Source organism: Theobroma umbraticum, unplaced genomic scaffold (genome assembly GCF_002168275.2).
Source record: "Theobroma umbraticum cultivar Fairchild unplaced genomic scaffold, ASM216827v3 scaffold_130.0, whole genome shotgun sequence".
Classification (NCBI taxonomy): domain Eukaryota; kingdom Viridiplantae; phylum Streptophyta; class Magnoliopsida; order Malvales; family Malvaceae; genus Theobroma; species Theobroma umbraticum.
Window position 1 is genome coordinate 5682664 of NW_018397264.1, and position 16318 is coordinate 5698981.

A 16318-nucleotide genomic window follows, 5' to 3' on the forward strand; every position below is an offset into this window, starting at 1 on the left:
AGGCGGCTGGTGTGGTGGTTCATCATGTGGAGGCCCAACGGGCGGTTGGTCAGGAGGCTGGTGGGGTGGTTCACGCGGAGGCACGTGGGGTGGCCCACGTGGAGGCTCCTGAGGTGGCTCTTGTGGAGGCACTGGTGGACGCAACTTGCGTGGTGGCTGGAGCACTTCTTTGTTCTCAAGTACTTGCTCTGCCAGAAGGTGTCCCGCTGGGTGATGACCATCATGCGGTGGCTTCTTTCCCTTGCCCTTTGGTGGTTTGTCAAGTGGCTTGCAGGGTGAGCTGTGCAATTCCTCAACGCCGCCGTCTTCCGAAAGGTGTCGTTGGGGTACTGGCTTATTATCACCTGGGCGTATTGGTGGCTCCTCTTTCTTAGGTGGCAGTGGTTCAGCACCAGGGATAAATTTTGGTGGTACATAACCAGGGAGAATTGGTGGTTTGCGCTCTGGAAATGGCTCGTCTTCCTCGGGAGGCCCATTATAAGCAAGAGATGGGGATGGAGTGGTGAGAAGAGCCATCACTATCACTCCAAGTAAAAACAGAAGCAAGTAAGCTTTAGACATTGTTATTGGAAAATCTGTAGCTTGTTTTTGTGGCGAAGAACGTGAACAACTAGCGGCCATTTATACTGGATGGAAGCGTAGCTTTATCGTCACCACTCATGTCATTGAGCATTTGGCAAGCTAGCTTAGTCTGTAGTTTTAGCTAACTGTTTAATTAATTAATACAGATTTTCAGTTCACAGTTCACATAGTGCTCAAAAGAAGAGAAGCTAACAAATTGGCACATTTTTTAAAATAATTCTTAAAGATAAAATATTATCAAAAATAACTTTTAAGATAATTTTAATTGGTTTTAACTAAATTGGAAAAAATTATCTTTAATGAAATTACACGCCATGATGTTACACGCTATGTACAAAAATATGTTACACGTCATTTTGAAAAAAGATACTATTATTACACGTCATATATAAAAATATGTTACATGTTATGGTTAGATTGTTACATATTATGTTAAAAAAAATATTGTTGTTACACGTCATGCACAAAAACATTTTACGTATAATAGTTGAAAATAATGTTACACGCCATGTTGAGAAAAAATATTGTTGTTAAATTCTATGTTGAGAAAATATTGTTACACGCTATATTAAAAATATTTTATTACACTTTAATACCTAAAATGTTATTATTACTTACGAACTAAAATTTTAAATCCTCTCAACGCTTTTCATTTCTTCTTTTTTTTTTATAATTCGGCACCGATTAAAGTATTAGTAACATGTTTTCAAAAATCAAAACATAAATTTTATTATCTAAAACACCTATTTTGACTAAAAATAAAAAAAATTCTTTTGAAAACTTAGGTTTAAAAATTTTAAATTCTTGAGTTTATTGGTGTCTAGGTCTCAAATTGATCCAATTAAAAGGTATTTCAAACATCTATGATCATTTCAACAGTTTTAATTTTATTCAAAATACTTAAAAATCAAATTCTTTAAATAACCATCCATCCAAGCACATCAAAACCATCGCTTGGTGTCTTGAAAGCACAGGAAAGAGAAATCTAAAAGCATGAGAGAGAGAATTCGAGAGCTGAGCATAGCAGATAAATGTCGAAGAGAGAAATCGATAAAAGTAAAGAGAGTAGGATTGTGAGAGAGAAATTGGAAGCATAAATGGAGAAAAATTATGATGAATTGTTTAATTTATTTAAAATAATTTTAAGGGTATTTTTATCAAGTCATGATTAAATATGATTAAAAACAGTTAAATTTATTTTAAAAATTATTTTTAAAATACTTTTATTAAGGAAGGTTATTCATAATAATTTGCTCCTCACAAAGCGATTTTCTTGTTTTCCATTGAGAGAAAACGGAAAACCAAATTCCTGGCACATTTAGTCCATTCAAATTTAATTTCTTTTCCTTACAATAAGCCTGCAGCCAAGTGATTAACTTCCGTCTATTTTAAGAAGTTCTGCCTAGTGCTTCTGTTTCTGCGTGTTGGCACGTTGATTCTGTTCATATTTCTCCTTTAATTTCAATGGAGTGCAATCCTACTCGAAATGGTGAATTAACTTATCAAATCCCTTTAATCACAACAAAGAGGTGTAGAATAGGATGTTGCACCACAGATTCAAACGTATATTAGATTTTGATTTTCCTTTTTTTTTTTTGTATGAAGTGGTCAAAATTAAATAGTACTCCAAAATCAAGTTGAAGAGTTATTTAATAATGTTGCATAAATTGTCTAATGGCATATGTTGAAATTTAGAGTTTTTTTCATAGTATCATTATAGTGCAAAATCGAGTCATAGATGTGTTTACGTCGACAATTTGCACGTTATCACCTAAGATCACCCACTAACCGAGATATTTTCTTATCTCTTAATTACTTCAATTTCAGGAGAAAATCGCATTTTGTTAACTGAAATAATTATTGTGTTTTATTAGAATCTCTCTAGCAATGAACACAAAAATTCATGCACTATTTTTCAATTTTTTTTCTAGCCATACTATAGCATTAAAGCTTTAATTGGAACATATGATCACTTGGGTCATTATAGATTTTTGTCTTTGGAATTTTAGCATCTTTAGGAACAATTCAACAAGTAAAAGGAAATTACCTTTTTTTTTGCTGCTTTTTCAACTAGTTCAGACTTACAACGTGCATAATGCTGCTGGGTATTTTTTTTTTATTGTTGGCCCCTTTCATTTCAATTTTCAGCTACTTGACTCTCTCTCTGTTGGAGAGAAATAAAGACAAAACGCCAAAAAAGAAACCAAAAAAAAAAATAGAGAAGAAAGGAAGGTGGGAAAGTTCTCCTGAGAATCTGAGGTACTGAAGTCAACTTCAAGGAGTTGCGGGCCAGCTAATGACTCAGAGTCACCGGCCAACACGTTCGCTAGCGATCCCTTTTGTCTTGACTCAGGGTCACGGTCCACGTCTCTTAGAACTGTAGTTGAGTTTTTCTTCTATTTCTACGTACTTCCTCAAAATTCAACAGGGATTTGAGGAACGAGCTAGCCAATGAATCACTTATTTTTCTTTGATTGCATACTTTATATATAAAAAAGAAAACAGCGTAAATTTGGAAATGGGTAAAAAAGCAATAAATTGATTACTTTGATTGTATATGAAACATCATCAGTTTAATTTTAGATTATTATATTTCGAATTCCCATCATACCCTGGCAGTCAAAGTTCACAAAATTTCATCAGTTCGATAGGAACATTTGGAAGGCGACGAGTGCAAGCTTTTGTTTTTTGTCCACCCAAAATCCAAAATCTGAAAGCGGCGAAAGCACAGTGGGTGAAACACGAAAATTAAATCAGAAGATCCCAAAATAGTGAATAAAGTAGAAAATCCATATCATACAAACAACAGATAAACCATAGACGACGCAGGAGTTACTGACACAACAAAGTACAATCTGCATAACTCCATGGACATGGCCTCCCAAGTCATGAATAAATAAAGCATAGGACTTGGCCAACGTGGATATACACGTAACTAGCTAGAGACTACTAATGAAAGGTAACTCTCCATCAGCTCTTATTTGTGCGATAAACTAGCGGTATCAGGCTGATGATCTTCTAATTTTAGGTACTAATTAATTTAGTTGCCGTGTGGAGGCTTGTGGGGTGGTTTATAGGGTGGCACTTTTGGCTTCAACTTATTGATCGGTGGCTTGCGCGAGGCCTCAGTTCCCTGTCCTGGGTGACGTTCTTGGGGTGGTTTGTGCTCAAGTGGAGGCGTCTCCCCCTTACCCTTGGGTGGTTTACCACCGGAAAATATTGGTGGCTTGTGCGAGTCCTCAACGTCCTCACCTAGGAGGCGTCTGTGAGGAGGTTTGTGGTCATGGGGTGGCTCCTTTCCCTCACCCTTAGGCGGTTTGTCACCTGGGAATGGCTTCTTGGGTTCTTTACCATTTGGCAATTCATGTCCATGTGGAGGCTTCTCTCCCTTGCCCTTGGGTGGTTTACCACCTGAAAATCTGGGTGGCTTGTCGGAGTCCTCAACATCCTCACCTAGGAGGCGTCTGTGAGGAGGTTTGTGGTCATGGGGTGGCTCCTTTCCCTCACCTGTAGGCGGTTTGTCACCTGGGAATGGCTTCTTGGGTTCTTTACCGTTTGGCAATTCATGTCCATGTGGAGGCGTCTCTCCCTTGCCCTTGGGTGGTTTACCCCCGGAAAATCTTGGTGGCTCGTGGGAGTCCTCAGCATTCTCTCCTAAGAGGCGTCTGTGAGGAGGTTTGTGGTCATGGGGTGGCTCCTTGCCCTTACCCTTAGGCGGTTTGTCACCAGGGAATGGCTTCTTGGGTGGTTTACCATGGGGGAGTTCATTTTCATGTGGAGGCTTCTCTCCCTTAGCCTTGGGTGGTTTACCGCCTGGGGTTTTTGGAGGTTTGTGTGTGTCCTCAACATCCTCACTCAGGAGGTGTCTGTGAGGAGGTTTTTCCCCATGTACTGGTGGCTTCTTTCCCTTACCTTTCTCACCAGGGTGTGTTGGTGGCTTTTGACCAGGGAAAGGCTTGCCTCCATTACCCTTGTAAGGCTCATTATCATGGGGTTGATTAGCTAGAGAAGGAGTGGTGATCATAAGAACCACCACTCCAAGGAGAAACAGAAGCAAGAAAGCTTTAGACATCTTAATTTGGGAACTTTGGGTTCTGCTGTGGTTCAAAACTGGATCACTTGGTGCCCTTTTATAATGGACGGAAGGGCTGGAGCTATGTTGTCACCTCATACTCACGCAATTCTACATTTGCCCTTTACTTTTGCACTAGATTCTTGATTTCATAGTGCACTAGATAAACCTCAAAGCAAGAGATGCTTTTCCAAGGATAGTATACAAATGCAAATGGATCCGACTTCGGGTCCCATGTCCGGTTGAAATGTTTGACAAACTTACTAGTGCTCCCCATTCACATTTCCTTTTGGTAGGAGAGTTAACAACCAGCCAAGCTTAGAAAGAGATTCGATAACCGGAGCTTGATCTTCACATTGAATGCATCAAGCTCCTTGGCAAGAATTTAGACAAACATAGATTTAAGATTCAATGTGAAATCTTGAATGAGGGCATGCCCCAGTAATCAATTCTGATGAAATCAAATACAATATCGAGCTGTGAGACGACTAAAAACGCCACAGTTTTTAGTTAACTAAGTTCAAAATCAACTAGCTATGGTTGCTTGAAATAAGAAGAAAGCGAGAGAGGTAAAAACAGTCTGCACATTTTTTAATTGCAACCATTAAATGCCTTTAGACAGGAGTGTAGTTTTTTTCTCGAGATATTTTTGACAAAACGGTGTGAACTGTCGAAACTTTGGAAAAGTTACAAACTTTTGTCATAAAATAATATTAAGTCATGCACCCACTAAGTCTCGGCTTGACGGAAAGAAAGACTACAAGAAAGAGATAAGAAAAGAATAATAATCTCGATTTGGGGTAGTTCCTTGGAGAGCGTTACTACAAGCTTAATTTGTCGTTTTGCCATATTACCAGTATTATCATATAAAAATTGCAGACTTCTTTTGGTGCAGAAGTTGGGTTGTCGAGATTCATGTCTTTACACGTTCCTTCCTACCGACATGTATGCCAATCATTATTATTGGCTCTCCTCTCCCATTGTAACAAATTCATCTATATTAAAAAATAAATACAAAGAGAAATTTTTTAATATATATGGATGGGCATAGCCCTGTTGGATGAGATGACACTAACAGGTGATTAAAAGTAGATTACGCACCCACAGGGCCGCAACATGCAGAAATTATCCTACTAAGTGTAACTTTTTCTTTGTATGATTATATTCAACCGTTCATATGATTTTTCCACGACATGCTCCTTTTGGTCAAAACATTCAGTATGTACTCTTTAATCTCACATTTTAATGGCACGATTCGTTAGATGCATGATTTGAGAAAAATGGGCAGAAAAGGACGGTTCGAAATAAATGAATTTCGTTAACCTTTGGCTTTGGCTACAAGCCAAGAAAGGTTGCCAACTTTTGTAATACTAGTAGCACTAGAAAGGCAGCGAGCCAAGCATGGGATTGCATACTGATTACTGAGACAGAAATCAAAAAGAAGATAGTGCATGCTCTCGTCTTATTTTGTTATTTCTACCGTATATTATATATATATACATATTATCAGTTTGATATATAGTGGAGTGCGAGGTGGCTTCCTCGGAGCTTGCCCTACGGTCCAAGTTTGGTGGAGTTTCCACAGAAGTAGTCTCCTCCACTGAAGGCCTGCCGGGTGTCCGCCGATCCAAGTTTATCTCATTATTGTTCCAATCATACGAGTGATGCCTGGAATCCACTCAGTTGAAATGTTGGGCTTTTAGTAGGCGTGAGTTGCAGCTGAGGCAGGCAACTGGGTGAATGGTGACGGAATATAATCTTATCAAATCTCTCAAGGCCTCTCGCTTGCTCGGCAGCTAAAGGAAAGAGTTTGAAAATATGAAATCTTAAAATAAAAATTTATGTTGGCCAAGGCTTTGATGGACTTTGTCCAAGCCCAGATGGATACTTATCGAGCTTAAATTTCCCACTGAAGCCCATCTAATTGGCTCAAACAACATGTCCACTTACCCAGTTGTAGGCCAGACTTGCAATAAAAGTCCCCTATACACAACCACCTGTATCACTTGTTTAGAGTAGGTCCGCCCCTGCCACCCAAGCAGCCATTTGCAATAAGTCACAACAACAAAAACAAACGTAAATTATCTCAAGGACAATCACTGCCTTCGACCATTTCATTCAAGTTCATCCATAGCGTTTGATTCCTTTTAACGCCATTTTTTTCCAATTGATTTGCAAGCTCATTTGCTTCCCTTGGCACATGATGGATCTCCCTACTTCACCAGCCTTCTGCAGGCCTCAACATGCAGCATATTTCTCCTTAGTTTTCACAGCGTATTTTGGACTCGAGTCGCTCTCGATCGTCAGGTGATGTGATCCATTCCACATTGAATCTTCAAACACAGAAATAACTTCTCACCATAAACATTAATTTGGCATCTATTCTGTTAATAAGATAATGTTTTAACAAATACATAAAAGCAGGAGTGGAGCTTAAAAAAGATAAAAATACATAAAAATTTTTAAGAGATCATTAAAACAAAAAATATATACTTAAAAAAAGATAAAAACATATATAATATATACAAGATTTTAAAAATTTTGAGGGTTGTGCAAAGTTTCACCCCTGCATAAAAGGGTTACAACTACAAATATTACAAGACATAACTATTAAGGTTGTTTTTATCAACCAAACACAGTAACGTATCATAATAACTATTCTTATCTTATTTAATTTATTGTATCAAACTACGTAATAATTATTTTATTTTATTTTTACAAAATAATTATTTTATTTATTTTTATCTATTTCGCGAATCAAACATGTCCATGATGTTATGTACATTTCCATCAATTAGAATTAGGACTAAAAGTAGATTATGCACGGACCTTTTCTTATCATATTCAACCGTTCAGAATAATTTTTAGTCAAATTGTTTGTAATTTTAAGCTGTACTGTCTTCTTCCATCTCACAGTGTGATGGCTCGATGATTTGAGAAAAAATGGACAGAAAAAGACAATTCAAAATAAAGCAATTTCGATAAGCATACATAACCATGACGGATTTTCTTTTCTCAAGACTTTTTGCGTATCTTTTTATTTAATTTCCATATGTTAGTATATCATAAACTGGCAAGTCTCCATCACAAAAATTAAAGGAAAATATTGAGTTTTGCTTTAAATAAAACTTTGTTGATGAATGATAGCTTAATAGCTTAATATATTAAGGTTGTTTTCAGAAAATATTAACTAGATTACATGATTATTAGCCTAGTTTTTCACCTTAATAATTTTACGTCCCCATGCTAATTATATAGCACATTCTTTATATATGTATATTTCGCTTGAAGTACGCCTGATAACAAAACTAATGATATATATAATCTAACTAGATTTTCAAGTTCAACATTTTTTTTGGTCTAACTGCTTTTTGAGATAATCTCATTTATATTTTTTTATTGCCTAATTTTATGTTAAACTTTATACATAATTAATTTATACTAATTCAAAATTTACATAACTAAAATTTAAAATAAAAAAATTATATTTGATTCTTGATATATAATTAGAAAACAAAAACAATACTAATTAGATTAATTGATGGTATTTAATGCCCTAGGATTTTTTTTTATTTTTTAATAATCCTCTAATGGATTTGTTGTGTATTGATAGGAGAGGAGACCTAACCATAATTTTATATAGTGAATTTTTACTTCTACCTATTATAAGCTTTAAATTTTTTTACACAAGTTTACCGTCTTGAGCCTGCATTTAATATTGAAGTCCAACTCATTTTATTAAATCATATAATAAATTATAATATTATCAATTTTTAAAAACTAATTATTTGAACTTGATTTTAATAAAAAACAAAAAAAAAATGTAAGTCCACACTTTAATTTCATAAAAAAAAATCTAACACTTTACGTATTCGTAGTAATTATTTTTTATGCAATTCGAATAGCATAAGCCCTGACCGACATAATCCATTGATCCGATGGCCATTTTTTAATTTCAAAAATTTAAGAAATAATTAATGAATAATTGTCTTAATGATAGGAAAAAGTTAATCTCAAATATTAGTAATGAGATGAAATCCAAGAAGTATCATAATATCAAAATATTTCAAATTAAAAGAAAAAATCTTAATTGTATCATCCTATGAATTGTAACTATTTTAAAAATTTAAAAAGAAACTTGTACCAAAAACTTAAAAATTAAGCTAACTCCATAAAAGATGTATGTACTATCGAGGCTAATAATATTAGCTCGATATATAGATAAAATTAATTAATATAATTTTGAAACTTTATATATATATATATATATATATATTAAAATCCTTCTAATACTTTCCAACTTGTTTCAAAAAACTAATGTTGCTAATACGGTGAAAAAATCCACAGCGGGAAGAAATTAAGGGGCGAATCATCATGTATAAAAAGTACACACCATAATTTCCATATGTTACAACAGAGGAGATTTTACACAAGAAAAGCAATCAAACTGGATGCAGCACGACCAGAAAGGCAAGGATCCAAGCATGGATAGCATACTGAGTACTGAGTCAGCACTCAAAGAGAAGAGAGCGAAATTGTCTTATTTTGTTATTTCTACCGTACATATCACATATGTATAAACTTATATATATTTCTCAGTTTGGTAGCGGAGGCCCTCGGGGTGGCTTCTTTGGAGGAGTTTGCCCTAGCCCTGAACTTGTTGGCTTACCACTGTCCAAGTTTGGTGAGTTTTGTTCAGCAAGACTAGTCTCCTCTGCCGGTCTCCGACTGGGAATTATTGACGGCTTGCCGATGCGGTAACGATCATGAAGAGATGAAGTAGTGAAGAGGACCAGAAGGAGGAGCCACGCCAGCTAGTAGGTTTTGGATTGCATATTTTCGGCCTATGCAGTGCTGGATCCAAGACTCTAGAGAGGATGGCGCAGATTTGGAAGAACTGACGTGGTATATTTAAGTGGATCAGGACCTGTAATTGCACGACATGTGTCTTTCTGCATGAGGCCTCTGTTTCCCTGGTTGAATACTAACAAAGGAGATTTTTATTTGAATGGATCCACCCCAAGTTAGATCAAGCCCAATTTTACCTGCTCAAGCCCATCCATATTAAAAAAAAAAAACCTAAGAAACGTGTGTGTTTGATTGATATGGCTTGAGAAAAGGATTAATAACGCTGTTGAATGAGGTAAAACACTGAAAGACACATGTAAGCGATAAATTTTCCGGCTAATCTCTTCTCCTCTTTCAAAAATATTTTCAAGATTTACCCATACTCCGAAAATTTTTCTCGATGGCACCATAGCTATATATGAACAACAAATTTTATACAATAAAAGTAAAATGCATGTCCATGATTATTAGCTGTTACAAACAAAGTACAATAGCTACCGTTACTAGAAGCACCTTGGTACCAGAAGGAAACCGATCCTTGTATAGTAAATTCAAGGTTCGGATCGATAATCACTAGCGCGCAGCTCTTAATTTCTACCCCACATAGATTTACATCATTGATTCTATTTCTGTATAATAATTAAGTAGTTGATTTGATGTTGGGAGGCTGATGGGGTGGTTTTTCCAATGGGTTTGTGTAAATCTTCAACACATATTTAACAGGAGGTTTGTGTCCAGGCCGTGGCTTCTATTCGGGGAATATTGTCTTCTCCTCTTCATCAAGTAAGGTTGGTGGTGGCCTATTAGGTTTACCATCCAGGGTTAGTGTCAGTGAGTTTTGCTCAAAACAACTTTCCTACGCTGGAGCCTGGAGGCCTCTGGGTCTGGGGTGTGATCAACAAATAATTGAGTGGTGAAGAGCAGCGCCCCAAGAAGCAGCAATAACACCCGCCAGTATGTTTCTGAGTGCATCTCTTCGCCTCTCGTCTCTTCGATGATGGTGCAAAACGAGGATTGGGTCACATGGGTGTTTACATTAATGGATCACGAATGCCCAGAATGATGCTCGATCTGTAGAGCATTGAAAAAGTAGACCAGCTGGATACCGATGGAGCTTAAATTTCCAACTGAAGCCCAGCCAATTGACTAGAACAGCATGTCCACTTACCAATTGCAGGCCAGACTTGCACTTCTTTTTTCCTTTTATGGTTATCAACAAAATAATCCGTACGACAATGGCTTCTTTGCGATAGATGCTACGTGAAATGAAAGTGGTGGGAATAGCCATGAAGAGTCATCATCTTGGCGTGGGATTAAGGCCTTTCCTGCAAGAGAATTATTCCCCTCCTCAGCAGCAACACTTTTGGGAAGATTGAACCAAAGGGTTATTCTCTCCCCCCAAAAAATCTATGACAAGATTTCATTACATAAAAAAAAGAGTAATTGAAACCCAAATTTATTGTAATGCCATCTACCATATTATTCATTTATCTGATTTTAATTCATAAAAAAAATCCTTTTACTATAGTTTCCTTTATCATAGTTTTTGCTCCTATTTGTTGGAGTTTGTCATTGATCAAATCAGCTTACCTAAGGGAAAGGAAACCACTGTCCACAAAATCAACTTTCTTAGTGTAAAATGGTATATGTTATCAACTTTTTTGCTTAAAATAATTATAAATTTCAAATCATACTTTTTTCCTTCTGCTTTTACGACTTGGCACTTGTAGCTCTTATCTATTCGAAGTCATCCTTAAAACATTTTTAATCTTGATGAAAATGTTATCATTATTAACAAAAGTTAATTTATTCGATGACTCACTGAAATCAATAGGTAATAATGGTATTTTCCGATGCCTTGTTGATTCTGTGTTTGACAACTGCAAATCACTAAAAAAAGAAAGATAGATGTGATTACTCATATTGCGATTCATTATTTGTCTTCCTTCCCACTTGTATCTCTTGACCAAGATATATATGCATTTGATAAGACAATGATACACCCCTTTTTTAATATAGACATAGTCTCTATGATCCTAATCTAACCTTAAAAATAAATTAACTTATTGTTAAATGACGTAACCCTAGTGCTGAAACATAGTTAACAAACAAAGTCAATGAGGAAGGGAAAAAAATTGATACAGATATATCATATACTTAATTTAATCAAAATTTAGCTTCAAGAATACTAAAAAAATTAGAAAAACAAGAGGAATCTGTTGGCATAGCTAACAATTCAAGGAAATTGACCATTTTTTGTAGCTTGCCTGGGTGAATTGCACAAATTTAGAGTCTAAAGAAAGTTAATGAAATGAAAAGACATTCATATACCTATTAGCTTGTGAGAAGTATGGAGAAGACAAAAGAGCAGGCTAGATTACTAATTACTTAACCAATTTGAGTTGAATCAGTTTAGACCACTTTATTCAAAGGGATTTTTTATTGGGCTGAGATTACTATAGTTTTTGTTCTTCTGGCGAAGGTTTTGCAACCTTTGACTGAAAAAGTCATTCTGAAAATTAGAAAAATTAAATGAAGTCATCTTTTTGTGATAAGAATAAACAAAAGGAATTCACATTTCCAACAGATGTAACATGTTGGCAACCTTCCTTTGCCTCATATTGGAATAAATCAAAACAAACGACAACCAGTAAACAATGGAATCCCTCGGCTCCGTGCTACGTTTTGGTGTGCTGTGTGCTGCTTTTGCAAGTTGCCCAAATTACCTGTTTCTGCCGCCCCGTGGTTTCAAAGCCAAGCCTCCCTGCCCCTACTCTCCCCCCCTAACCTCAACGTCCTAAACAAGTCAAATCGATTTCCCCATTTTGACGCGTCACCCTCCTTCATCTCATCTCCCATTGGGGGTCCATTCGTTCACCTACTTTGCACACTCTTTTGCTTTCTCTGTTGTTTTTCATTTGAGTGATCATCTCTTTTCTATTCTCCACACCTTCTCTTCTTATTCTCCTCATCATTCCCTTTCTATATTTCATTATTTGTAAAAGAAAGAACACCAAGAATATATTCTCGTGGCTGTCTTTTAAATCCAAAGGGTACCAACCAACCATTCTTTTCTGCATGAACAAGAAAAGCAAACCAAAAGAAATAAAGAACATAAATGGAAAAAGCCCCGCGCACCAAGAACGACCATTCCATGTTTAAAAAAAAAAAAAGAACTTCCCATTTTTCTTTCCTTCTCAAAATATTCTCTTTCACTTTCATTAGAAGATCGTAGCATGTAGGCGGTGGTGGACTTCTTTGTTTCTTTATTCCTTCTCTTTGCCTTTTATTTTATCTTCTTGGCTTTCTGTTATTCTTCTTCTTTCTTGTTTCTTCTTCTTTTTCTTGTTTGGTCCAAGGAGTTGATCAGTTTTTTTTTTGGAGGATAAGAGGAGGAAGGTGTTGGGCTATGGAACGTCGAGTTCTTGATGGTATAATCAATAGGTTGCTTGAAGTTAGAGGGAAACCGGGGAAGCAAGTGCAGCTTTCCGAGTCTGAAATAAGGCAGCTTTGTCTGGTTTCTAAAGATATCTTCTTGATGCAGCCCATTCTTCTAGAGCTTGAAGCACCAATTAAGATCTGTGGTATCTTCTTTTACTCTGTTTTTTTTCAATTTTAAGTTTCTCTCTCTCTTCATAGTTATGGTTAAATTTGATTCTTTCGCAGTTGGTTGCTACCAGTTTATGAGTTTGAATTTGGAAATTTCTTGTGTTAGATGTGACTTGGGTGATTTATCTCTGAAAAGTTCTAAATTTATTTTCTTATATGTTGGAGTGTTGAATGATGATGAATATGTCCATAAATTCTTCATTTGAGTGATGGATGTGGATGAATTTAAGTTTCAGATGTGTTTTCATCTGTTTTTTTGGAGTCAGGCTTGAAGTTCTTTTGCCAGGTTTAATAATTATATTGCAGGGTGGCAGCTACTATTGTCATGTTTGGGTAGGGTTTCGATTCGTAGTTCATACTTTATTATTATATAATTGACACATAAAGTATGAACCTTGCTGTTTTGTTAAATTCTGGCTTCTGACTTGGGAGATTGTGCTGGCAATTTGAATGCACTTAGATCATCTGCAATGTGTGACCTTCAAACCTTAAACAAGGGACAGGGCTTTTCAGTTGTTCTCTGTTCAGTGCTTTATGTTGACTGTTATTGATTTTGGCTTGAGAGATCACGTTATTGCTGCAAATCAATGTTTGAAACTTTGGTCATATATTGTGCTTGGCAGTTCCCAAGCTTATTAGTTCTATACTGAGGGCTAAACCAGGGGATTCACTCGTTGAAATGCTGAAGAGGCATATTACTCTCCCATAAGTCACTTATACTGAACTTATGTCTTATGTACTGCTTCTTTTCATGATCCAGGAGATATTCATGGTCAGTATTCTGATCTCCTGAGGCTTTTTGAGAATGGTGGTTTCCCTCCTCGTGCCAATTACTTATTCTTGGGGGATTATGTAGATCGTGGAAAGCAAAGCCTGGAAACAATATGCCTTCTCCTTGCATACAAAATAAAATATCCTGAAAACTTTTTCCTTCTCAGGGGCAACCACGAATCTGCTTCTGTGAATCGTATCTATGGATTTTATGATGAGTGTAAGAGAAGATTCAATGTCAGGCTCTGGAAAGTATTCACCGACTGTTTCAACTGCCTGCCTGTGGCTGCTCTGATTGATGAAAAGATATTCTGCATGCATGGGGGACTTTCGCCTGAGCTACGCAATTTGGACGAGATTAGAAATTTAAAGAGGCCTACTGATGTTCCAGAATCTGGCTTACTATGTGATCTCCTATGGTCTGATCCTAGTAAAGACATTCCGGGCTGGGGGCCAAATGATAGGGGAGTTTCCTATACGTTTGGTGCTGATAGGGTGATAGATTGCCTCAAGAAGCTTGATCTTGATTTAATATGTCGTGCACACCAGGTTTAAATACGTTTTACATGAAGCATTTGCTGCTAAATTCTTATAGCTCGGCTTCCTTTCTCTCATCAACTGGTATCTATCGCAGGTTGTTGAAGATGGATATGAATTCTTTGCCAATAGGCAACTTGTAACCATATTTTCAGCACCTAATTACTGCGGAGAGTTTGACAATGCTGCTGCCATGATGAGCGTGGATGAGACATTAATGTGTTCTTTCCAAATATTAAAGCCTGCAGATAAGAAACCGAAGTTTGGCTTTGGAACCTTAACTCCAACAAAGCCTTCTACTACTCCCTCTAGAATCAAGGTATATTGAATATCCTTGCCCATATTGCTTCAAATACATGAATCTTATCTTCACATTCCTGTTCCTTTGGACATTAACAGTAACCTGTGAAAGCATGTTGTCTAACTGTTGGGGCATCTTGGAGCCAAACTCATTGTTTGAATATCCATAATCTAGCTAATTTCCAATGAAGAAAAGAGAGTCAGCAATGCTGGGGAGAAACCAGGAAGGTTCTATCCTCATGATCATTTAATACATTTTCCAGCTTCCTTTCCTTGGAATTTCCTTGGCACAGAGCTTATTCTTTCTTCTGAACTTTAATTGTTAATTCTCTTTGTTAAGTTTCTTTGATGGTTTTCTTTTTCTTTTCTTTTGGGGATTTTCTTATTGTTCTTGAATACTCAAAATATTCCCGTGTCCATATTAAACTTCTTGCCTTCAAAATTTGGCACTTTGTTTTCAGGTGCCCTCGCTTGTTTTCACTAATAAAATTCCATGTCTGAATAACTTGTCCCCTGAATTCTTAGTTCGTCTTACTCATTGTAGCTTTCCACCTTCAAAGGCCTAATATTCAGATTTGATGAGAAATGAACTGTTTCACCAGGCGCTTTGAACATTTCTTTTAAAATTAGGACTCAACTACAGGGTATCTCATTTCTAAAAATTGCCTTCATTTCCTTATTCTGGTAAAAAGTTAGCTGAAAAGTTGCCCAGGGTATCAATAGTTTCCTTAACTCTGTGCTTTTGTGGAAATTCGCATCAATTTCTTTAAACATCTTAAATTTTTGTTTTTCAGTCATTTCTTGGAGCAAAGGTATATGGTGTTTGAACTGATGGAGATATCAGAAGGAGGTTGCTGCCTGTGATCAAAGGTGTATGGAAGATTTCAAAAATAGCAGTCTAGAAATCTGGTGATTATTCTAGGAGTTTTATTTTGATGAAGAAGAAATATTTTGCAACTTTTGTTTTTCATCTGGGGATGCAAACATGTTTCCTCCACCTGCAAAATTATTGGAGGCTGTAAATTTTTGGTTTGCGTTCACCCCTGTGTATCAGTTTCAACATGGTCTAACTGAGTCCTCTTTTTTCCCTCTTCTTTCATCTTTGTATTTGCTCAGCCTCTTTGGTCAGGCTGCTCTAGTTGTATTATAGTGAAAGGATGGAAAATGTAAGCACAGTGGAGAGTTTATGCATGGGTTGGATATCCAAATGCTCCATGATCTTGGGAATTGCTGATGTTGCAACTCATTGCATTTAAATTAGCTTAATACATACTTGTGGCAGACTTTGGGCATCCCTTTTTTTTCTCTCAACAACTCATTTGGCACTCGTCTTATAAAATATGGTCTGTCAAATTTATTTGCATTAGGCTCTTGCTATAGTCTTTTAAGGGTTAAACTGTATCACAGTCGCTCTATTGCTTGGCATTAATGGACTTCCACTCTTGTTAAAGATGAAAATATATATGATTGGGAGTACTTCTCTTATTTTATGGTTGCAGGAGCCGGAGCAGGAGGAGGGTTGCCACTTGTTGTAAGGAAAAAACAGAAGGCTCTTTTAACTCTTTGGAATTGGAATTGGAATTGTTGCTTCTTTCGGAT

At 36.5% G+C, this 16318-nt stretch overlaps 2 protein-coding genes across 2 annotated transcripts in view; one reads left to right on the forward strand and one right to left on the reverse strand.

Moving 5' to 3' along the window:
• The window catches only part of LOC110421497 (uncharacterized), a 5091-nt gene extending 414 nt beyond the window's left edge, over window positions 1-4677 (reverse strand). The window contains exons 1-3 of the mRNA XM_089784423.1: window positions 3631-4677; window positions 3387-3417; window positions 4-610 (exon numbers count right to left, since the gene is read on the reverse strand). Of these exons, the coding sequence (XP_089640549.1) occupies window positions 4-610; window positions 3387-3417; window positions 3631-4654 (1662 nt within the window). The 5' untranslated portion in view covers window positions 4655-4677. The remainder of the gene's footprint in view (window positions 1-3; window positions 611-3386; window positions 3418-3630) is intronic.
• A 7700-nt stretch (window positions 4678-12377) lies between these two features.
• Window positions 12378-15919, forward strand: LOC110421834 (serine/threonine-protein phosphatase PP1 isozyme 2-like). Its single transcript, XM_021435522.2, is given in 5 exon segments — window positions 12378-13086; window positions 13872-14431; window positions 14517-14738; window positions 15514-15531; window positions 15533-15919. Coding segments are annotated over 5 exon segments (1026 nt in total). The 5' UTR covers window positions 12378-12911; the 3' UTR covers window positions 15584-15919.
• The last annotated feature ends 399 nt before the right edge of the window (window positions 15920-16318 follow it).